Here is a 24,883-nt window from a genome sequence, read left to right on the forward strand (position 1 = left end):
TCAAAAAGATTCCGTGATGTTTTTAGTGTGTTTTCCCCTTTTTTGGAAAACTAGAAAGATTTGCTCTGGCTCTTAGATTTTGGCCGGAAATATTAATGAATTATATTAGTGAATGTAATCGTGAAAATATTAATGAATGTGTTGGTAAAACGTATAAAAAGCCAGTTCTTTCGGTTTTAAAGTATCTTTGGTTGCTCCTACTGAAATCTCGTTACTACGAACTGTTGTATTTTTAACGTTCTTGAAATAAAATGCAACTCGCCACAAAAAGTAACTGGAACCGTAAAAAAAAAAAAAGAATTTTGATAAGAAATACATCTATAAAAAAAATGTATCTTAGTATTAGCTTTTATTTGAGCTCTTAATCAGATTAATAGGGGGAATGCACATATCTGGTTAATGGTTTTTTGTAATGGAGATTTCAATGGTGGTCTAGAATCCATTTCATTTTCAAAAGTTGAAACGAAATATAGTATTTCGTGGGATATGCAACACCATATATTTTTTTAAAGAAATTTTGTACCATGAAAATGCTTTAATAAGCCAAGTATTGATCATTTGCTGTCCTAGCTAAGTGGTTTGCAAGCTGAACTTACAGATGTATGTTGCTCAGGACTGGCCACTGATTTTTCAATTTTGGACATGGGTTAGTAGTTTCACGTTAGGAGGTCAGTCAAAGTTGACACAGATCTAAAGAGGTACCTAGAAAGAGAAGGTAAGGTAAATAGGAATGGTTTGTGGATGCAAAGGAGAACTGCCTCCTATCAAAATGACCTGAAATAAAGTCAAGTGATTTTCGAAGCGTAAAACTACCAGGAATCATCATCAATAAATAAACCAAACCCAAAACGAACAGAAATCGCTATAAATAACTGAGTCAAACTCAAAACGACCCCGACTCCTTTTAAAGTAATTTACGTTCGGTTTTTACTGACATGGTCTTTTCTATTGGAAAATAAAAGAATTTTTTTAATCTTTTCGCCTTTTTTTTTCATAAAAACCCATTGTATGGCTCCCTATTTATATGTTGAAAAAACAATCGACAATCTTTAAAAGTACATCTATTAGAAATATGGAAACAGAGAGCAGTGTTTAATTTTGTTTTACACCTATTATTTTCCTAAGGAAAATATTAGTTTTCCTGAAAAATATAACTTGATACCATTCGAAAAACATTGCACCTATTCTATTTTGACAGCTCGAATGCACGTGATCTTTTTTGATTTGGTTTAATTGTAAAATAAAATAAGTGCTTATAGTAGCCTGAAAATTTCAGCTAAAAACCCTAAGTCGTTTTTGAAATATTGCTGAGACTTCTTATTGGAAACCAGCATACACATAGTGCCTTCTAATTTAGTTTTAGAGTAATATAAGCTTTTTGTTAAATTTTCTACTTGGTAGCCTATTCGAGGGTACAGGGTGCCCTTTATACCCTATACTTCAGCAGAAGAAATAGTAGGAGCAACGGAGTACTATTCGTGTTAGCAGTTTTAGTACAAGTCGTAAGCTGGTATTCTATTCTCATTGTAATTTCTTAGTCTAGTGCAGCATCCCCTCCTTATGCCCTGATAGTTTCAACTTAATAACTTTAAACCGTTTCTGAGTGGTTTCTGATACTTCCAATTGATAATCCTAAGATTTAAAATGAAAGAATGACGTTAAAACTTGACCCAGGCAGTAATTACTCTATGCTGGAAAGTGCTGCTGTCCTTTAACTTTTGAAATGTTGGTGGCGCTTTTATGATTATCTGCTTGAATATAGCAATTCACAAATTGATAATTACAAATGTTAGATAATGTTTAAAAGTACTACTACTACTCATTATACCTCACTGTAGCACCAAGCCGCCTTAGGCCAACACAGCAATGCACGCTCCTCCTCCAACCTAATATATTCAAGGCCTCCTTCTTTACACTCTCCCAAGAAGTACCCATTTCCTTTAAATCTTTATTTATGACATCCTCCCAACCCAGACAAGGACGACCTGCTTTCCGTGTAGCCCCAGACGACTGGCCTAAAAGGATAATCTTCGGCAATCTGTCATCCTTCATCCGCACAACGTGGCCTAGTCCTCTCAACCTTTCTTTCATTATAGCCCTAGAAAGCGGAATTGAACCACATATTTTGTACAACCTACTGTTTGAAATACGGTCAGTCAGCCGGGTACCCAGAACAATCCGTAGGCAATTTCTCTGGAAAACATCTAGTAAATTTTCACCTGCTTTTCGGAGCACCCATGCTTCACAGCCATATTTGACCACTGTCATCATTGTAGCTTCCAATATTCTAATCTTCGTTTGCAGACTTATCTTTCTGTTCTTCCAAACTTTTTTTATTAACTGTGAAAAAATGTATTTTAACTGATCCTTAGCTATTCTACTTTTAACATCTTCACTGCTCCCACCGTCTTTGCTAATAATACTACCAAGGTAAGTGAAGCAGCCAACCTGATCAATCTTTTCGCTACCCAACGCCCCCTTTTCATCTTTACTTATTCCTAGCCTTAGTGACTTAGTCTTCTTCACATTAATTTTCAAGCTTATTTTAGAACCCTAAACTCGGAAAGCCTCTAAAAATTCATTCATTTTGCTCACACTTTCATCTAATATGCTTAAATCATCAGCATAATCTAAGTGCAGGAGCGTCTTTCCTCCCCATTTAATTCTGTGGTCTCCAATGGCCTTTCCTGTGCTCCTTAAGACAAAGTCCATCAAAATGATCCATATAACGGGGGATAGAACACAACCCTGCCTAACTCCTGATTTAATACAAAACCAGTTGCTAACCTCATTTCCTACCTTAACGTCAGCAGTATTATTCTCGTACATAGCACAAATCACTTTAATATATTCTTCTAGTTTACCATACAAGGATAAGACCTTTGCTAACGCTCTTCTATCAACAGAATCGGAAGCTGGCTCATAATCTATAAAACGGAGGACCAAAGGTGTTTGACAACGAAGGAACTTCTCAATTATTAACCTAAGAGTGAAAACTTGGTTGACACATCCTCTACCTTTTCTAAAACCGCACTGTTCTCCCCTTAAAACTTTGTCTACAGCATCTCTCAGTTTCGAAAGTATCATATTACTAAGTAATTTGCTACCTACAGAGACCAGACTAATGCCTCGATAATTACGACACTCACTCTTGTCACCCTCCTTATACAGTGGTTTAATTAAGGTTTTCCTAAAATCATTAGGTACTTCCCCTTTTTAAAAAACCATATTCATTATCTTCTTTAGCTTATTCCTATCCTCAGAGCCACCATATTTAAGAAACGTATTTATCACACTATCAGCACCTGTAGCCTTATTATTTTTAAATCCTTTTAGTGCTGTCACTAGTTCTTCCTCACTAAACAAATCTTTCTTCACATCCAAGGTGTCACAAACTTTTTCATTTTCATCCCTATCTTTTCCTGCAACTGTATTTCGGTTAGCACATTCTCAAAATGTTCCACCCATGTTTTTTTTAACTTTTCCTTGTCACTAACTGTGGCCCCATTTCTATCTTTAACTGGGACTAGTTCGGATTGGCTACTCCCATTCAATTTATTAACATGCCAGTATAATATTTTACTATTATGCCGTCTAGCTGCATCTTCCAGATCCTCAGCAATTTTACCCATGGCCTCCACTTCACATTTCCTTAGTTCATATTTTAAGGCTTTCTTCACTTTCTTTACACTCCTTTTGTTTTCATACGACTATCACTCAGATAATTCTTGTAAAAAAAAAGCTTTCTCCTCTCTATTAAACCTAAAGCTTTTTCACTAATATTCCTCGTTGCAGTCTTAGCACTCTTGCCTAAGACACCATCAGCAACTTCACAAATTATTTTTCTCAAATTATTCCATCCATCTTCCACATTGTCAAATTTTAAACTCTAATTTTAGTATTCAACTGTTCCTGGAAGGTTTTTCTCAAATTTTCATCCTGGAGTCTACCAACATCATAACTTTCCGGGAGATAGTTACCCTTCCGAAATTCCCGCTTTAAATTAACCTTAGACACTACTAGATAGTGATCTTTACTTTTAACATCAATAACAGCACTCCTATACACCCTAGTATCTTGTATTGATCCTGTTAGTCTTCGGTTTACAATAACATAATCAATAAGGTTTGCTGTCTTACCATCACGTGAATACCATGTCAACTTATTGGCCATTTTGTGACCAAACACCGTATTGGTTATAAACTAGGTGAAACTCCTATATCACCATAACTAGGTGATAACTAACTATGAAACTCCTAATAAATCCAGTTCAAACCGTCTGAATTCGTCAGTCAAAATTTCGATGCGATAGTCATTTTTTAACGTCGTAACATTTCAAGTTCCAATTTTCATGTTCTTTGAATCTTAAAGAAGCGCTTAAAAGCCGGCTTAGAACCAGACAGTAAGAAGTCCCTGGGACCTCCGGTAAGTTGGAGGCTTTGTGCAATACTGGGCCCATCTTGGTCACAACATGGTTTTCAGTACTTGGCGATGCTTTTCTATCAACAAGAGTCGAAATCCTGCACAGACAGTCCAAAGCATATTACCTCCGACTCATTATATATTTATGCCTACAAATATTATGCTTCTACGGGGAGGCAACGCATCGTAGATAAATTAGCTAGGAAAAGGTTTTTCAGTCCGAAAACGCCCATCAAAACAAACCGAGCCCAGAAAAATGTCCAATAATCAGAATCCCGTGCGAGTGCTGTGTTAATTACTAGGCTATAATTTCCTCAAGGGGCGCCACTCCTCAAGTGGGAAAAGTTGACCGCAAGTTTCCCAGTCTTACAGGTACCCCGAAAAGGTCGAGGTGGCCCTTTACAGAGGCCGTTGTCCATAGATCTGGGTCTTACACCCTGCCGTAGTTGTCCTCCTATAGAGGATCCTCCCACGGTGTTCTGCGTCACCATGCAGTTAAACACATTACCGGGAGAAGGTTTGTAACTCATGGGACGTGTGGACACGCCAGTGGGCCCTGTTGAGTGTACATTTGAGGGGCTTTCTTCCTCTTCCACCTGTATTTATGACCCCTGGAGAGGGTGCCCCAGTTTCTATTATGGAGCCCCAGGGACAAGGTTCCTCTTGGTCTGTGCCTCCTATGGAGGTACTCTACGTATCTGTAGGGTATTCCCCTATATGGTGTCCTCTACCAAAGCCTAGCATGATTATCTAACAATTAACTAACTAAAGCAAATAATCAATACTTGCAGTAAATTGTAACTTTACTTTTAATTTTGACTATAAAGTAAAGGATAAAGATAACACATACAAGCTTTGTTGTCCTCTGCCAAAACCTAGCATGCAAACTAATCATTAACTAACTAATGTAACAAATTAATAGTTATAATAAATTGCAACTTTCCTTTTAATTTATACCTTAAAGTAAAGAAAAAAGAAAACACAAAAAAGCTCTATTGTCCTCTACCAAAACCTAGCATTATAACTAATAAAGATCCAATTTGGCCTGATTGAAACACCTCACAAGCCACACCTTATAAAAAAAACCACACCTCACAAGCCACACCTTATAAAAAAAACACCTTAGAGAATTTAAATTAAGAAGAATACTTAAACAATGCTAGTAATACAGAAGTAGACCTAAATAGCCAATTTGGCCTGTTTGAAACGTCTCACAAGCCACATCTTATAGAAAATACCTTAGAGAATTTAAACGAAGAAGAATACTTATAAGAAACAATGCTAGTAATAAATAAGTAAACCTAAATAGCCAATTCGGCCTGTTTGAATCATCTAACAAGCCACACCTTAGAGAATTTAAATTAAGAAGAATACTTATTAGAAACAATGCTAGCAATACAGAAGTAGACCTAAATAGCCAATTTGGCCTGTTTGAAACATCTCACAAGCCACATCACAAGCCATAATATTGTCCTTATGTCGAAGATTTAAAAATAAATGTTGCTTTAAACTAAATCAAGAGGTATAGTTTTTTTTTGTTACCAATAAGACACCTCAGCAATTTAATGAGAAGACTGGGGGTATTAAGTTGAAACTTTTGGGACTACTACTATAACTACTTCTGCTCTTATAAATTAAATAAATAAAAATAGTGTCAATGTATCCAGGTTGTCAAAGAGCATACACCATAATTTGCGCTTTAAAGAAAACAAAATGCGTTTTAAATGTTTACTCTTTTTTTATTTTCATAAATAAAAATTATCAAAACTTTAAGGAATGAATATCAATATTTGTCAATTAAACTAACAATACACGGTCATTTTTTTCCCAGTAAAGTGCAAATTGTGTTTTGGTCTTGAGAAGGCATGGGGGTTGTCGGCCCTATATATGTTAATTTTTGCTTGTTTTGAATTTGACCTGGCCATATATTGTAAATTCTGTTCCGTTTAAGTTTCATTTATTTATCGATAGTGATTTGTGGTAGAAGATTTTTTTTTACTCTGTTTCTACTCATTCTTTAAAACAAAGGAACTACTTTTATGTTATCAATTAAAGTGGCCGAAGACATGCTGGTTTCAGTGAAGTGCTGGCATTAACAATACTTTGACTGTTGCTAATAGTTATATAGCTTGTTTAAGATTCAATGTTATTTTGTAATTTTAATAATACATAAAAAAAAACTTATTCTACAAATGAACATTTTCAAAATAAATTAGTGAGCTAGAACATAGCTGATATGTTGTTTTGACAACCTCCAAGCCCGTTGTCTTTTGATTTATTTCAATGTTCCCTCGATATTAAATGTAATTTTCCTCTTAAAACCTTAGCTTTTGTAATAGTAGTAGCAGCAATAGTTATACTAGTAGTTGTGGTATAGACATTATGTATTTTGTTAATTCAACACCCCCACAATATTTTCAGTTCTAACTTAACCCTAACATATTCCTAAAATATTGCTAACTGCCCTTTTTGACAGCCATCATGGGGAGGGGGGCACCTCCCCCAAATGCTGTCAGCCAGTCCGATAAAATTTGGTTTCGAATAATTGTGGTATGAAGCGCAACTGTTCAAATGGCTTATATTTTTTTATTTTGGCAAATTTGATGAAAATATTTGACATAAAATCAATGAAAGAAGATCAGTTTCAGTAGGTAAAGTACAAAAATAGGGTTTCCCAAATCTTAATAAACTCAGTTTGGTATTGAATAGCAAAAATCAAGTATTTAATGCGTTTTTTTCGTTATTGTAAAAACCCCATCGAACAAAAATCTTTGCATTTGCCTTGAGCTAAACCTTCATAATCTTCGTTCAAGAGGTTATATATGTTAGCTTTTTAATCAGTTTTGCCTTATGGCTTGCCTAATAAAGATTATAAGGTTTAGACATGTCATCTTGTATAAATATTTTTTTTTTTTTTTTTAGATTTTATTATAATAAAAAATTACTTTCATTGTTTCTTCTCAACTTCTAGGCTCCAGAAATAGCGTGTGGTCCATATGATGCAAAAGTGGACTTATGGAGTCTCGGAGTGATTATGTATGAAATGGTAATAGGACCTTGTAATGGCTTCATAATCAGATTGACTCCAAACTCTTGGCCTGAGTAAGTTACCATAATATTTTTCTTTCTCCTGTTTGAGTATTTAACCTGGGTATACTGTAGTTAAGTAATTTTGAAGCGAATAAATTGGTTAAATCAACTTGACTCGTACTGAAAAAGCTATAAGTTGTAAAACTGAGGCCCCAATCTCTCTCGTTGTATCATCCGAGTATTTAATGCAGGCAATTAAACATTAATGAGAAAGAAATTAACAAAACAAACAAATGAATGAGGATTGACAGTTAAACATATATGCCGAAAGTCTCAATAAGTTCTGATTTGTCAAAATAAAAACAGATAGAACATTTGAAATTATTTTGTTTTCAGTAAAGTGCAAGTTACGTGCTGGTCTTGTGAAGGCACGGGGGATGTCAGTCCTACCTATCTTAGTTTCTGCTTATTTTGAGTTTGACTTGGCTGTTTTTTGTAATTTCTGTCAGTTTTGGGTTTCATATGTTTATTGATGGTAATTTGTGGTAGTTTTACGCCTGGAAAATTTGTGTTACTTTATTTCTACTTGTTTTATATCTAATGAGGCTATTTACACTTCTCATAAAAATATCTGTTTTGGAATTTTTGGGGGAAAAAACAACAATTTCTCTACGTTATTCATTGACTTAGGCTTTCATTGATAAAGAAACTAATATTTTAAATGTTTTCGTTTTTCTAATAAGAATCAATAATATGGCTTACCATTAAGTTTCTGGAAAACAATTTTCAATAATAGATTTCGATTGGAAAATCTTGACACACATAGTATCTCTTGGTCTATGTTTAATGTTTCTGAATTTTTTCCGAAAAATATCAAATTTCTGTGCTGTTTTAACAACGTGAATGCGCTTATACTTTTTTATTTAGTTCAATTGTAAGAGCAATTGAATTTGTAAGAGCATAATTTTTCCTCTATCCATTTAATAAAAAGGAAACTTAAATTTCATTTAGTTTAGGATTATTTTTAATTAAGTATCTTTTTAGTAAGGCAAAGTTTTTGTATGGTTCGTTGCTCTGGGCGATTATGGGCCTCTCAGCTATCTTCCAGTATTGATTTATATTTAATAATAAGGACATTTTTAATTTCTTCAATAGTATTGAATGATCCTGGGCTAGCTGCTACTTTCATATTATTGTTGTGTTATTGTATCTTTGCCGTCATGTTTATCTTTGTATTGTAGTGTGTTATTATTTTATCTTTGTCTAGGCCTAGTTTTTCGAGCTTGTCTCCCCATGGGCCTATGTCATTTATATATACATGTATGTGCGATTAATAAATAAATGAACTTGAGTAGTAGCCCAAAAAGTTTCAACTTAATTCCCTCAGTTGTTCTTGGGATATTGCTGAGACACCTTATTCACAACAAGCTTAAATATAGGGTCTTTTTATTTAGTTTCAAAACAACATCATCTTTCTCTGAAAGCTTCCATTTTATTATCTTATTCCGTCTTGAACAGCTTAACAAATTGGATACACCCAAGTAATTGTGATTAACTCTAAAGAAGCATTAGTAGAAGTAGCTGCAAAAGTATTAGTAATATTGGTAGCTCTGAGATTTCCATCAGAATGCCCCAAGCCGTTGCTAGGATATTGTTAATGCACCCCTTCATAACCCATGCGTACATATTTTGATTTCAGTTCAACACCGCCCTCACAAAGCTTTTTGATAGTTTAACTAATTCCCTTATTAGTAATAGTAGTAGGAGTGATTGCAGTAGTATTAGTGGTAGCTGTATTTGTCATAAGCAGTATTATTATTCATGTTATACCTTTTATTTCTAGCTAAACGACACCTCCTCGTGCCCTGACAGTTTTACCTTTATACTTTAAGCCGTTTCTGAGATATTACTGATACGCTCTGTTGATAACCTGCAAGTATATAATATATTTTGTTTAACCCAACATTCCACTCCATAGTCCCTGAAAGTTCCACATAAATATGATTAGCTTTAGTAATATTAGTACTAGGAGCGGTAGTAGTACTACTATTATTTGTAGTAGCAGCATAAAAAATATATATAAATATATATAATATATATATATATATATATATATATATATATATATATATATATATATATATATATATATATATATATATATATATATATATATATATGAGAACAAAGAAAGGGAACAAAAAATGAAAAAACAAATAGGTGAAAAAACGAGGATTTTATCAGCCAGTAGCTAAATATTGAAAAACAAGCAAATATTTCGACAAGGACCTCCGCCAAGTCGTCCTCAGTGCTCAAAGAAAAAAAAGAAAAAAAAAAAAAAAAAAAAAAAAAAAAAAAAAAAAAAAAAAAACAGCAAAATCTAACCTTTATAAGTGACCTGCACGAGAGGAAGACAGATACTGACTCAACCAACAAAAAACCAAGTTTAAATCAATGAAAGAGAAGTTACCAATTAGATTGAATAAGTATCCTTTGCCTTGCAACAGATTTCGCCTGTCTACAATTTCGGTTTTCATTAGATATGCGGACATGTTGTCTTAAATTAGATTGAGCGGAAATATTCATAGATTCTTTTAATATTAAATTATTATAAATTGGGCTTAAGGAAATATCTCCCGTGTCTCTATTTATAGCCAAATTTCTATTTATATGTTTTTTTTATCTCAATAGCCTCTTTAAAAGATTGCGGTAGACCATTTACAGTAGATATTAAAGTTGCCTCTTCAAAAAGAACTAAATGGGCAGGATTTTCGTATATATGCTGGGCCAGAGCTGAATCAAAGTTGTCATTTTTATTTTCCAATCTCAGGGACTTGTCTATTGAAATTTTGTGTTCTTGCAATCGTTCCCCTAGTTGTTGATTGGTCCTTCCAATGTAAAATCTTCCACATGAACAAGGGACTCTGTAGACACCACTACCTAGTATAGGGTCCGTTTTATCCTTTCCCGAGTTGAAAAAATGTTCAACTTTTTGTTCAGTTTTAAAAGAAACAGAGAGATTATGTCTTTTTAAAATTTTTCCAAGTTTGTCGCTGAGTTTTGATACGTATGGTAATGTAGTGAAAGTTTTTTTCTCAATTGCCAGTGTACCTGAATCAAGGGGGACGGGCTTCCTGTTTTCCTGTTTAATCTTTTTTAATCGTCTATCTATTATATTTTCAATGAGGTTGATTGGGTAGCCATTGCAGAATAGAATGTCCTTAACATAGTCTAACTCGGATTTTACATGATTACGTGAACATATTTTTAGAAACCTGTCGACTAAAGAAATTACTACCCCTCTTTTTACACAAGGAGGGTGATTTGACGAGAAATGTAGATACCGATCATTATGGGTTGGCTTTCTATATATAGAAAAATCCAGGCTGGGAATATTTTTTATAATTAAAACATCCAAGAAAGGGAGCTTTCCTGAATCTTCCAGTTCTATTGTGAATTGAAGATTCGAATCAAAAGAATTCAAATGTGCCAAAAAAACTTTTAGAGAGTTCTGACCATGTTCCCAAACAGCAAGAATATCATCAACGAAACGAAACCAGAGAGAGTGTTTTAAGGGGAAACTATGCAAAGCAGACTGTTCTATGAAATCCATGTAAAAATTTGCCAAAAAAGGAGACAAAACAGTGCCCATGGGCAGGCCCTTGACCTGAAGGAAAAATTTTTCTCGAAACCTAAAATATAAAGAGAACTTGTTGCAAAGACGTACAAGCGTCATTATTGTGTCAATTTCCAAGGTTTTGTAATCTGCCCAAGTAGAATTTTCCTCTAATTTTCTTTGTAAGGCCTGTTCACATTTATGGACATCGCATGAAGTGTATATGGAAATTGCATCAAAACTAGATAAGATAGTTTTTTCTGTTATACTATGATTTTTCAGCTTCTCAACAAGCTTTTTCTCTTTTCATTTTTTGTTCCCTTTCTTTGTTCTCATATGTCATGCATAGCCAGTATGGTCTCAGAACGTATTATATATATATATATATATATATATATATATATATATATATATATATATATATATATATATATATACTAGCTTGCTAATACTTGACGTAAGTCGTTACGCGCCATTGTAGTTGTGTCCCTGTGTCCCGGTCTTCATTTGTGTCCCGGTATCCCAGTCTGTAATTTCTCTTTGAGTGTCCCGGTCGTCATTTATATTCCATCTGCCCCGGTGTGCCAGTTGTCATTTGTTACCTTTCTTATTTTTTTTTTAGTTTTTTTAGTTTTTTTCTTTTTAGATTTTTCTTTTTTTAAGACGTCATATGCAAACCCTAAAACATACAAAAAAACAAACACGCTTTAATTTTTTTTATTTTTTGTTCTTTATGTTTTTTAATTTTGTAGCTTTTTTTCCTTTTTTTTAGTTTTTTTAGTTTTTTTTCTTTTTAGTTTTTTTTTAGTTTTTTACCTTTTTTTCTTTTTTTTTAGTTTTCTTTTTCTTCTTTATTTTTAGGACGTAATATGCGTCATATGACAAACAAACACAAATAGTCTGGTTACGCGTTGCTCTGGTGATTCCTCGACGCACCTTCTTTTTTTACTTTCTCTGTCAACTGCAAGTCTGGTTTCGCGTTGCTCTGGTAGTTCCTTGACACGCATTCGTTGACGTAATTTGCACCTTCCTAATCTGGCCCTTTCTCTTTGAACAGCATGCCTGGTTTTGATTTTTGGTAACATTCTATCTTTTTCAATGTTTTTCAATTTGTCAATGTTCATTCTAACATTGACACTTGGAAAAATCTTTACGTGCCAAGCATGCTAAAGCTCAACACTTTATAATAAACCTAAAAATTTGGGTATCTGTTTTAAGGTTTTCGAATTACTTTAATCTATTGTCAAAATATATTGAAATATATGTGCAATTCCCAGTTTTTTATTTTTAGTCTGTTTTTCTTTTTTTTTCTTTTTTTTTAGATTTTCGATGTTTTTTTTAGTTTTTCTGTTATTTTAGTTTTTATTTTTTATTTTTTTTAGTTTCTTCTTTTTTTTTAATTTGTATTATTTTTAGGTTTTTTCTTTATTTAGTTTTTTTCTTTTCTTTTAGCTTTATAGCTTTTTTTATTCATATATATATATATATATATATATATATATATATATATATATATATATATATATATATATATATATATATATATATATATATATATATATATATATATAGATATATATATATATATATATAATATATATATATATATATATATATATATATATATATATATATATATATATATATATATATATATATATATATATATATATATATTCTCGCACCCAAAAATATAGACGTCCACGAAATCAACAATATTGTTTTGACCAAGATTCGAGACCAGGCAGTCCTTTACAAGTCAGTCGACACAGTTTTGGAACCAAATGAAGCGGTTAATTATCCATCTGAATTTTTAAATTCCATAGATCTTTCAGGGTTTCCACCACACGTGCTACAACTAAAAATAGGCGTACCAATAATACTTTTAAGAAATATCAACCCACCAAAGCTTTGCAATGGCACGCGACTTGCCGTAAAAAAAACAATGGAAAACCTAATAGAGGCCACAATCTTGACAGGGCCTTTTGAGGGTGAGGGAGGCTGTTCTTATTCCTCGCATTCCCATGATTCCAACGGATCTGCCTTTTCAATTTAAAAGATTGCAATTCCCAATTCGATTAGCATTTGAAATCACCATTAACAAAGCTCAAGGTCAATCATTAGAAAAATGTGGACTAATATGGCGCGTAACGACTTACGCGCACGGGGGGGCTTGGGGGGGGGCGAGGCGCCCCACCAACTAGGTGTTGGGGTGGCGCGAAGTGCCACCCCAACAGCTAGTATATATATATATATATATATATATATATATATATATATATATATATATATATATATATATATATATATATATATACTAGCTGTATATACTGTTATATATATATATATATATATATATATATATATATATATATATATATATATATATATATATATATATATACACAAACATGACGTCAGTCGACAGACAGACAAACAAACAATTTATTTATATATATATATATATATAGATATATATATACTAGCTGTTGGGGTGGCGCTTCACGGCCCCCCCCCACCGCGTGTAAATCGTTACGTGCCATCGTAGTTGTGTCCCTGTGTCCCACCTGTGAATATTGATATATATATATATATATATAATATATATATATATATATATATATATATATATATATATATATATATATATATATATATATATATATATATATATATATATATATATATATATATATATATATATACATATATATATATATATGTATATATATATATATATATATATATATATATATATATATATATATATATATATACTAGCTGTTAGGGTGGCGCTTCGCGCCACCCCAACACCTTGTTGGTAGGGGCGCTTTGCGCCCCCCCTCCCCGCATGTAAGTCGTTACGCGCCATTGTAGTTGTGTCCCTATGTACCACCTATGAATATAGATAAATTTATATATTTGTTTTGAACTACGTAAAGCTTGCGAATATACAACATTCTTGGCTTTCCCATTGTCTGTGCATATACAAAGCCTTATGTACTTATAATGACGTCATATGCAAACGCTCTTTTTACAATCAAACAAACATGCATACTCATAACTCGTTTTTATATAGATAGATAGATCCAATACAAATTAACTGCATAAAACTTGCGAATATACAACATTCTTCGCTGTCCAATTGTCAATGCATATAAATAGATTGTCAGGTTTACCAACCCTCGAACATGCAACGTACAATTGTCCATGGGAAAACAATCAGTCTTAAGATATATACCACATTTTTCTAATGATTGACCTTGAGCTTTGTTGATGGTGATTGCAAATGCTAATCGAATTGGGAATTGCAATCTTTTAAATTGAAAAGGCAGATCCGTTAGAATCATGGAAATGCGAAGAATAAGAACAGCCTCACCCTCAAAAGGTCCTGTCAAGATTGTTGCCTCTATTACGTTTTCCATTGTTTTTTTTTTACGGCAAGTCGCGTGCCATTTCAAACCTTTGGAGGGTTTATGTTACGTAACAATATTATTGGTACGCCTATTCTTAGTTGTAGCACGTGTGGTGGAAACCCTGAAAGATCTATGGAATTTAAAAATTCAGATGGATAATCAACCGCTTCATTTGGTTCCAAAACTGTGTCGACTGACTTGTAAAGGACTGCCTGGTCTCGAATCTTGGTCAAAACAATATTGTTGATTTCGTGGACGTCTATATTTTTGGGTGCAAGCTTCGCTCTTTCACTTAGCCATTTATTATTTTTATAATTGTTTAGAATATTCGGAAATACTTTTTCAATCAATTCATTTTTGGACGTCACTAAATTACAGAATTCAGCAGGTAGTTGTATACGTCCTGAAATTGAGTCTACTGGGAGCTTTCCGATTCCAATTGCCAGCAATTGATCTGAAAATGTTTGACCAGAGTCATCGTTTTGCAATCGGACACGCATATTTGTAAAAAAAAATTTCCCTTTTGTCACAATTTAGTATTATGATTTATATATTCTTTTAAATAGGGTGACTCAGTAAATATTAGTATTCTATTAACTTTTTTCAATACTAACCTATGTTTTAAATAGAATTTAAATTCTTATAATGTACAGCACAATTTATTTTTTATTTAAAGTTGTACTTAATTTACATTGAAAATGTTCAGAAGCTAGTGTAAATCCTTATGTAAATTGTGTAACTCTCTTTGATATTCTAAATCCAATTCGTAAATGGCTCCTTCATTATCCTTATTCTTTTCTGACTGAAATTGATCTTTTAATTGTTGGTAAGAGTCTGAGATGTTGGTTTCTTTTTGATGGACGGGTATATTAATAAAGGTAAAATCTTTTTCAGGTAAATTTTGTGACATTGCCCAACAATATAAATTATTAGCATCTAAATATATTTAATAATTTGAATATTATGAATGATTGAAGTTTTATATATATTTATTAATTACTGTAGCATATCTTTTCATACACTGAGATACACCTCCTCTTATTCCCTTCTCAATAAAGTTATACATGTCTTCGTCAGGAAATAATGAAATTTTAGCTTTAGATTGTCTGAGAAAATTTCCCATGTTAGTCCTGGTGCTGAGAAGAAGTGTAGTGGATCTAGTTTATAAATGTTTAAACTTCCATTTCTAAAATTTGATAGAATTGACATCTGATAAAATTAATTTTTAGGTATAATTTAGAGTAATCTAATAAGTGTTTTACATTTATATAATTTCTAAATAAATTTTGCTCTTATGCGTTCTTCTTCAAAAATATTTTTTCCTCTTAATATAGAATCAAACACCTCTATTGAAGGTAATTGTGTATCATTTATATTTCATAGCTATGAATATATTCACAGGGATATATCCTTTTTTTATTATTTCTTTGAATTCTTCAGTATTTTAAAATACATCAGAAGTATACTTGAAATTACTTTATAAAAAATTGCAACTTATTTTATATTCGCATTTAGCTAAATTTTCAGAAAGTCGATGTAACGATGAAGCCATAAAACGGAATGAATCTATAAAAAACATTTCGTATTGGCTTTTATTGACAGTTTTTGTTTTATAAAATAATATAAAACTCCACTGAATCAAAAATACCGTTATGAGGTACTAATTCTCTAAGAAATAAATAAGTCATGTTTTGAGAGATTATTCATGACAATAGGGATATGATTAGGAATTCTTAAGTTTTATTGCATTCTTCATGAGTAAATCTACGTATATTACCAGTAATATGGTCGTGATCTAAATGAAAATTATTATCTTTTATTTCCTTTTCAAAAATATGACAGGTTTTTATAGTTGCATTATTCCATTTTCTCTTGCTTGTTCTTGTGTATAACCATGATCTCTCTATCTATTTTCATAGTCACTGGATATTTATGTTCAAAATTCTGTTTTAGTAGTTACAAAATGCCATCTAGCATCTTCATCAAAGTATTTACGATATTTATTTCGTGTTGAATCAATAGAACAAAAACACTTGGAAACCATAACCAAGTGGTTTTTATTCTACTACTTGAATTGTCTAAATTACCTTTCGTTTGATTAAACGTTTCATTATACGATTCAAAATAGGCGATAATACAGTAAGGTACTTACATTTTAGCTTCATTTTCAGATTTGATTCTAGAAGCTGTTTTTAGCATAATGATGGACCTTTGATCAGTATAATTACCGTTATTTATTAGAAAAAAAACTGTTCAACTTAAAGCACTGGACTTTTTGCTGTTCTGTGAAATATCTTCCACAGTAGGTGCAAAGATAAGTGTTCGATGCAAACTCAGTAATTTGAGTTCGTAATAATCTACTTAAATCTTTGATTAAAACATAATGATTATCAAAATGGAGTAAATCAATCACATATATAACAGTTTTAGCATTGATTTAGTTTTTGGAATATGAGATCTAGCCGTTTTATTTTTACTTATTTCAAATAAACAAATTGTAATATTATTTTGAATAATAGAGCTTAATATTAAACAAAAAAAAAGTCATAAAGAAAGCCATTCTGAAAATAGTATTTTTTTTTCTAAATGGATTTTTAAAACAGTCATTCGAAAAATTGAAAAGATCGATTCTGGAATCACAAAAAAAAATCGCAAATGATCCTTTTTTATACTGCTCTAATCTGTATCTTATTTAGTGTTCTTTCTTTTTTAAGATTTCCAGCTGGAACATCGCAAGACCTATCAGAGTTAATTAATGGCCTCTTAAAGAGAGCCCCAGAAGATAGGATATCGTTTGAACAGTTGTTCAACCATCGTTTTATAAAGGTATTCTCTTATTCATATTGTCGCCGTTAGTTTTTGTTCTTAAGATCAATCTAAGGCGGTTCTTAGATTGAGAATGAAGACAGTCATACTTTTATTCAATTTGTTAAACCTCCTCAGTTTCAGCTTCTATTTTATGAGTTTGCGAATCTTTGAGTTAGACTTAGACTTGACTTTATTAAACAAGAAGCGATATACATAAATTTTATACAAAGGAGACAGGGAGGCAATTCGTTTTGTCCCCTTTAACAATAGAGAGAGAAAAAATAAGAAGGAATTACACCTCAATAACTCACACGGAGTACATAGAGAAAGAGAGAGAGGAGAAGGAGAAAAAAAATCGACTCATGGAGACACGGATAGGACTTATAAACTAATTTATAAATAAATCACTTTACATTCAGTCCCCGCTACTATAGGCAGAAAGAACTATCTCTTTCAATTTCTTTTTATATGTATAGAGTGATGGTGACTCACTTATTAAATCAAATAGTTTATATTCATCGGCAATCTCAGGAAGTTGATATCTTAAACTTAGTTTTGATCTCTCATTTTTAATAAAAGGAAAAAGAAACTTATTCCTTGCTGTTGATAAATGGCTATGTTTATTTTCAACCAAGAGTTTCACGTTATTGAAAATATTATCTCTACGTTGGATTTCTAAAAATCATATGCCTATATAAAGGTGAAATATTTGTTGTAAATGAAGAATATCAAGAAATAAGAAAGATGATTTAGTTAGAGATAATTCTTTTGTCTTCCTAAGGTGTGTTAAAAAAAAAAGGTCCAGGATTCTTATTGCCTTGTTTTGGGCAATTTGGAGTCTTCGTAAATGTGAATGGAATGTCAACATCCAAACGGTTGCGCAATATTGAAAATAGCATTCCACTAATGAAAAATATAAGCTTCTCATTATTTGGCAAGGAAATAGGAACTTTACTCTATGCAAACAACCGAGATTCCTGGATACTGTTGCCTCAAGTTTATTAATATGCGCCTTAAAAGACAGAGTTGAATCAATGTAGATACCTAAATATCTAAATAAATCCACTCTTTTTATGGAGGAATTTCCAATACTAATAGTTTTAAATGACACACGCTTCACTACTCTCAAATTTCTCCCCAAAAACTACAAATTCTGACTTCTCTAGGTTTGGTATTAGTCGATTAGCATGAAACCAAGAATTTACATTTAAAGCAACAGTTTCGAGGGCCATTCGTAGGTCCTCCTCGTTGCTAGCCTTCAAACTAATTGCTGTGTCATCTGCAAACAATATTGGTTATTCATTATCCGAAGGCATGCATTTTGGAATATCATTTATGCATATCAAAAATAGTAACGGCCACAATACAGAGGCTTGTGGAACCCCTTTATTTTCTAAAGGAAAAATATAAGACCATTCCTCACCAACTTGGACTGTAAAACTTCTTTCTAATAACTAATATCCCACTAGCTCAAGAGCTATTCCACGAATTCCTATAATTTTCCAACTTATCAAAAAAAATTGGATGTTCTATTGTATCAAAAGCTTTTTTACTGTCAAAAAATATAGTTGCCGCCAAATAACTTATCATCCATAGCATCTGATAAGAAATTATGTAAAGCAGCTACTGCTTCCTCTGTTGACCTACCACGCAAGAAACCAAACTGATTGGGGAAAAAAATACTCTTTACCAGAAATGAAGTAAATCTACTCTTTATTATTTTTTCAAAAACTTTAGAAACAGGTGATAAAATAGTAATAGGCCTGTAATTATTTGGGTTATCTTTATCGCCTTTTTTAAACAAAGGTAAAACCTTAGCTACTTTAAGACAAACTGGAAAAAAAAACTTTTTTTCATGCAAGAATTAAAAATAAATAAAAGCGGCTGACTAAGTGCTTCAGCTAATTCTTTAAACAGAGAAGTCGACATGCCGTCACATCCAATCGAAAATATACTTATCAAACTAGTAACAGCTTTTTGAACTTCCAAGAACTGGATAGAGTACATAAGAATAGTCTTATCTAATTTATTTGGAATATATTTTCTACGATTGTGTCCCAGCAGAAATTTGATCCACCAGATCACGTCCAGTTTTCCTAAAATGGTTAGCATATGCTTCTGCCATTTCTTTCTCATCCGTTACTTTAACTCCTTCTTTAGTTGTAATACGGGATGGAATATTTCTTGTTTTGACATTATTTATTCTTTCATTTATTATTTTCCATGTTTTCCGCAGTGAATCGCATTGCGAAATTTATTTTGATAATATTTTGCTTCTGCCTCTCTGAGAACAAAAGTTAACAAATTTTTATATTTTTTAAAGTTTTCATTATTAATTTCATTTGGATACTGCATCTTCACCTTATATAATCTATTTTTTTTTTCTTTTATACTATTTAACAAGCTTTGAGTAACCCATGGCTTACGAGGTAAATCTTGGCTTTTTCTTAATGCCAAAAGACATACTCGGTCAAATATTTGGTTAAACTTACTATAAAATAAAACAATTGACTGATTTGGGTCTTCAATATCTAATAGATCACTCCAATCTATATCTCTTATTTTCATTTTCATCTCATCTATTTTTTTCTGGTTAATTACCATCTTATAACTTTTATTTGGTCTCTTTTCACGCTCCATTTCTGATCCAGAGAAGTCAGAAACAACAACACAATGATCAGACGTATCATTTAAAATAATATGGGTATCAAAGCAATTTTGCGATGTGAAAATATTATCAATAAGAGTTGCATGGCTATCACAAATTCTTGACGGTAGTAAGCAAGTTGGTAACAAACCATGTAAAAAGGAAATGTTGAAAATGCCAATCCCTTATTAGATGTCAAAGCATTATGACTCATTAAATCAACATTAAAATCTCCCATTACATAAAATGGATGGTGTTGTTGGGTGAAAGCATCTAGCAATGACTCATATTGTCTTAAAAATTCTCGAAGACTAGACAATGGTGGCCGATATACTACAATTACCAAAAACGTATTTCTTCCATCATTCACTTCTGCTAGTTACGTATATTAAAGGAGAACTACATAATTGCTATCCAAAATATTTTCTCTGTTTAGTCGGAACCTGTTTTAGACAACTAAACAGGAGGAATTACCTGAAAGGTAAAAAATAACTTCAATTATTGAGTCATGAAGGGTGGATGAAGCTCAAGAAGAATTGTTGAAACTAATCTATAAAAATTTTCTTTTTGTACTTGAGCATGATTTTATTTGATGAGTAAACTGAATTGCTGTTGCGAGAAACTAGCTAAAGTACGCTAAAGTTACAGTAAAAAAAACGTATACTGTTTTGTGAGGACCAGATAAAAAAAAATTGTCCTCTTCTCCTAAGTATAAATTATTTGTCTCTCCTAAGTCATCTCCTAAGCAAATGGCTTACCCATGGGTGCTCGTTTCTCCGGGTTACTGGCGAATATTTATTTAGGGCATTTCGAAAATGGGGCATTAAATTCGTATTTTTTGAAACATATCTTTTGTGGACGTTACATAGGGACTTGGGAGAATATTCACTAAATTCTCTATGCACAAATTTAATAAAAAATGACCTCACGAAATATTATAAAAAAAAACAATAAATATTAACACTGAACCCGTCACAAATAGTCTTATGAGATCAGCAGCCAAAAAAGCAAGGCTGGCATTAAAAACGTGTTTTTAAATCAATATCGTTCATTTCAATGAATTGCATTGTTTCATCACAATTTATTTATCAGTCCTGGTTGAACTTCGCTGAGGTAAGGATGCTGGGACTGTTTTGAAAAAGATTTCATTTTAGTTGTATTGATTTTATCCTGTTGTAAGTTGTTTCTTCATATATGTTTTTGTATTGTTGAGGACGACCCTTGGACATAGGGCCGAATTCTTTCCCACTGTCTTGAGAAATTTCCTATTGTTCTTCTTGTTTTTGGTGTTTGTGATGAAAAGGCAATCTCCGTCGCTATTTACGTCTCGCTTATGGGGAGCAGTTGACCAATGATATATTTTACTTCGTTAATTTAGGCAAAAAACACTAATATTATTAACCAAAAAAAAATTCTTGGAATCTTGTAAATTTGAAAATCTTATTCCCAAGTCTTTAAAATTCAGATTACACTTAAATACCAGAAAAGAAGAGCGATTTGCTCATACATAACAATTAAAAACATTAATACACATTATTAAAGATAAAAATCAAAAAAGATACATTATTTCCTCTGAAAGCAAAATCTTTAGAAAAGTTTTTATTCGAAAATTTGTCTTCTGCTGATTTTAACCAAGTTGCTGGATTGGAATGAAATTTATTTAGTCATGATTTCCGCTTATCAAGGGAGCGACTTATTAAAAAATTGGAAAACCTAAGAAATGAATCATCATTGAATAGCCCTATTTATGCTCCAAAATTCACTTTTCTTTCGAAACAGGTTTCTGTGGTGGATTTGATTTCCTCTATAGAGTCTTCTTTGACAAATTTTGTTCATCTATTTCCAACCCAGACGAAGTTAGGGCTAGTCTCATTGATACACTTTACAATAATAAAAAAAAGGCTAATTCACCCGCCAATATAAAACAAGATAATTTGCGTGACCTAAGAATTCTATCTAATATCCGCAAAGACCCGTCCATTATTATAACTGAAGTAGATAAAATCAATTCTTCGGTTGTCATGGATACGACAGATTACTACACAAAAATTTATGCACATCTAAATCACAAAACGACATATAAAACTACAACCCAAGATCATACTGATTAGTTTGCTAGCAAAATTATAAAAGAATTATAAGATCTAAAACAAAATGGTAATATTACTCCACAATTATATAATAAATATTTCCCCGGGGCATCTTTTGTCCAAAATTTTATATGAGGTAATAACAATCTTAATTACTGAAATCTTTTTTTCAAGGCCAGCGCAATTTGGAAATCTAAGGGGAATTCTGCTTGTGCGGCGTGCTTTTGGAAATAGCAAAAACTTACAGGAGCAGAGGAGATATTCATCGAAAACTTGTAAGTAATTTTCAATTTTTGTATTGAAGCCTTAAGAAACCTAAATTAATTATCTAGCCCAAATACGACAATTGTTTTAATTTCAAACCATAATGTTGATATAATATATATATATATATATATATATATTTATATGCATTGTCATCATTCTTCGTTTCTTTTTTATAATCTGAGACTCTATTAGCAAAGGCTACTTCTCACTAACCATCTTTGTGAGTGGTTTTCGGTACTTACTTAGAGCTGTTTGTGAATTTTTGGTTAAAAATTATCTATTTTTCGATATTTTCTATTTTTTGATAATTTCAATTTTTTATTTAGGGTGAGCCAGATTAACCGGTATTATTTGCAAAACGGTCCGAAAAAAATGAGTTTCTCAACTTGAAGTAAGGAGCAACATTAAAACTCAAAACAAACAAAATTGGGTTCTTATATGAAAGATTTTCTGCTCCCCCCCCCCCATTAAACTTTCCTTTTTACGTCAAAATTTCACTGTTTTTCCCAATTTGTATGATCGATTCCTGAAGTGCAAATGTCATTTAATTAGAATTGGAAGTTTTCTAAAACTAATAAAAAATTTAGCGTAAAGAGCAAGGTATTGAGAAGAGGGACTCCTTTTTCATTTACATAATTATTTCTATTCTTTTTGAGTTTCAATATTGCACCTTCCTTTCAGCGTAAAAACACTTCCTTTCAGCGTACTTTTGCTCTAAGAACCAATGGTGTTAGTCAAAAATTGGGGCTATTGATAAAACAACATGTTTAGAATTTTTTTTTCACTTTAATGTGTAAAAAAAATAGTGCTTATTTCCTTCAAATATATATTCAAAAAAAAAATTGAAATTTATATATCCCCCTTGTGTTGAAATATATATCCCAATATATATATATATATATATATATATATATATATATATATATATATATATATATATATATATATATATATATATATATATATATATATATATATATATATATTTTTCCTTTCTGTTTCTTGATTTTGTCATCATAGATACAATATATGGGTTCACAGTGGAAATATAAGTGACACACAGTCAAATACATGGGAGGATTGGATGATGGGGGTAAAGTATAATGGAGTTTAAAGCCTTCTCAAAATTTATTTAGTTTATCCAACCTTGACTTATTTTCAACTGTGTTGTGATTTCAGCTCCAGAAAATTAACGAAGTCCTTTTTGAATATTTTTTAAAAGCAGTTTATTTAATCACACAATCAGTATTTAACGAAGAATTTGTCACATCATAGAATGTTACAGTCCTCCAATGTGAAAAAGGAAGAAAAAAACTAAAGACCTATAGGAAATTGGAAAATTCAAGAACCAAAAGCTAATTTATATTGTCAAAATATTGAAAATTTATTCTATTTAATGCTTCATAATGGATTAGTTTTTCTTCACGGCCTTAAAAATAGTGTACATTGTTTCGTCTGTCATTAATTTTCCGGCATTATATGAAAAACGATCAGAAATCAAATAAAAGAAAAAACAATTTTTTTTAACTGAAAGTGAGGAACAACATTAAAACTTAAAACGAAGAGGAGTTATTCTGTATATGAAATGTCCCTCCCTCCCCCTTCCTTCAACCCCTCGTGTTGCAACCTTTGGTCCTTGTTTTTTTAAGATGAATGTCCTTTCATTTTCTCTTTCTTTGAGCATGTTAATTATTCCCTTTCTCTTTTGGTAATCTTTAATTTTCTCATGATAATAGTAACGGCAATTTTCTTTGATTGTTTAGACAGTTAAATTCACGGATTGTAACTGGGTGATTACAAGGGTGACTCACCCTGGTTAAAAATGTATTTTTGGACGGCAATTCTGGTCGAAATTGACGGGGAGGGAAAAGGGGAATAAGTTAATTCATTTGAGCTTGACGTTGCACCCGGTTTGGTTTTGGATTTGCTGGAATCGACACGCTGCACCCAGGAACCTTGCTGGTTCAGAGGCAAGGAGAGATATGTTTTTTAGTTCCTGTTTTGAGTTAGAAATGAAGATAGCAATATCTCTTTATTTTATACCCTTGACTTTTTGAATAGCCTAGGCCGGGTCTGAAGCCTAAAGATAGGCTGAGTTAAGATTAGCTTGGTGTATGAAGAGAATCCTATACTAAGCAAGAGATCTTTCCCCGGGGGAAACAAAGAGAATTGAGGAGTTTAATCTTTATGTTGCCTGGGGTCTCGGTCTGTGGAACTTTTATACCACAAGAAAAGTAGACTTGTCAGAACCATGACAGTTTTGCAAACCGTGAGAAACGGGACACGTAAAAATCTGTGGCGCGTGTAAGTTACACTGACTCCTGAAGTAACGCCAGGTTACTCTTAGCATTAGAACTTGTCCAATATCGGACAAGGTGAAGAGTTGTCTCTTGCCCCCCCCCCCCCGCAAACACCTTGCTTTCTATTATTAATATAAAAAGTTGAGTTTTGTCAGAGTGTCAAACTATACAGTAAAGAGCTTGGTGTTGAAGAGGGGGTAGCCTCATTAGTAGACGGAATAATTTCTGTTCCTTTTAAGTTACAATGTTGTTTTTTATTTTCTGTTGAAAAAAATGTGTTTGTTTTA

At 32.2% G+C, this 24,883-nt stretch overlaps 1 protein-coding gene and 1 long non-coding RNA gene across 3 annotated transcripts in view; one reads left to right on the plus strand and one right to left on the minus strand.

Annotated features, from left to right (window-relative positions):
- Nucleotides 1-590: 590 nt before the first annotated feature.
- LOC136035407 (uncharacterized) lies at nucleotides 591-11,352 on the minus strand. 2 transcript variants are annotated; one of them, XM_065717196.1, is made up of 2 exons: nucleotides 9,838-11,352; nucleotides 591-702 (listed from the first exon to the last, which is right to left on the minus strand). In XM_065717196.1, exon 1 carries the CDS (start codon nucleotides 11,186-11,188, stop codon nucleotides 10,115-10,117), a length of 1,074 nt encoding a protein of 357 aa, XP_065573268.1. In that variant the 5' UTR covers nucleotides 11,189-11,352; the 3' UTR covers nucleotides 591-702; nucleotides 9,838-10,114. The 2 variants fall into 2 exon arrangements, 1 of the variants encoding a protein (XP_065573268.1); XR_010619414.1 differs by lacking the exon at nucleotides 9,838-11,352 and adding an exon at nucleotides 5,380-5,448 and having other exon boundaries at nucleotides 595-702.
- LOC136035412 (uncharacterized) overlaps nucleotides 7,305-24,883 on the plus strand; it is a 45,856-nt gene continuing 28,277 nt past the window's right edge. Inside the window, exons 1-3 of the long non-coding RNA XR_010619415.1 lie at nucleotides 7,305-7,524; nucleotides 17,199-17,310; nucleotides 22,204-22,304. This is a non-coding gene — a long non-coding RNA (uncharacterized LOC136035412). The remainder of the gene's footprint in view (nucleotides 7,525-17,198; nucleotides 17,311-22,203; nucleotides 22,305-24,883) is intronic.

The sequence above is a fragment of the Artemia franciscana genome, chromosome 14, assembly GCF_032884065.1.
Source record: "Artemia franciscana chromosome 14, ASM3288406v1, whole genome shotgun sequence".
Taxonomy (NCBI): domain Eukaryota; kingdom Metazoa; phylum Arthropoda; class Branchiopoda; order Anostraca; family Artemiidae; genus Artemia; species Artemia franciscana.

Bases quoted from the DNA above. Each gene is read 5' to 3' on its own strand.
- LOC136035407 (XM_065717196.1), bottom strand. From the start codon at position 11,188: ATGACGCTTGTACGTCTTTGCAACAAGTTCTCTTTATATTTTAGGTTT.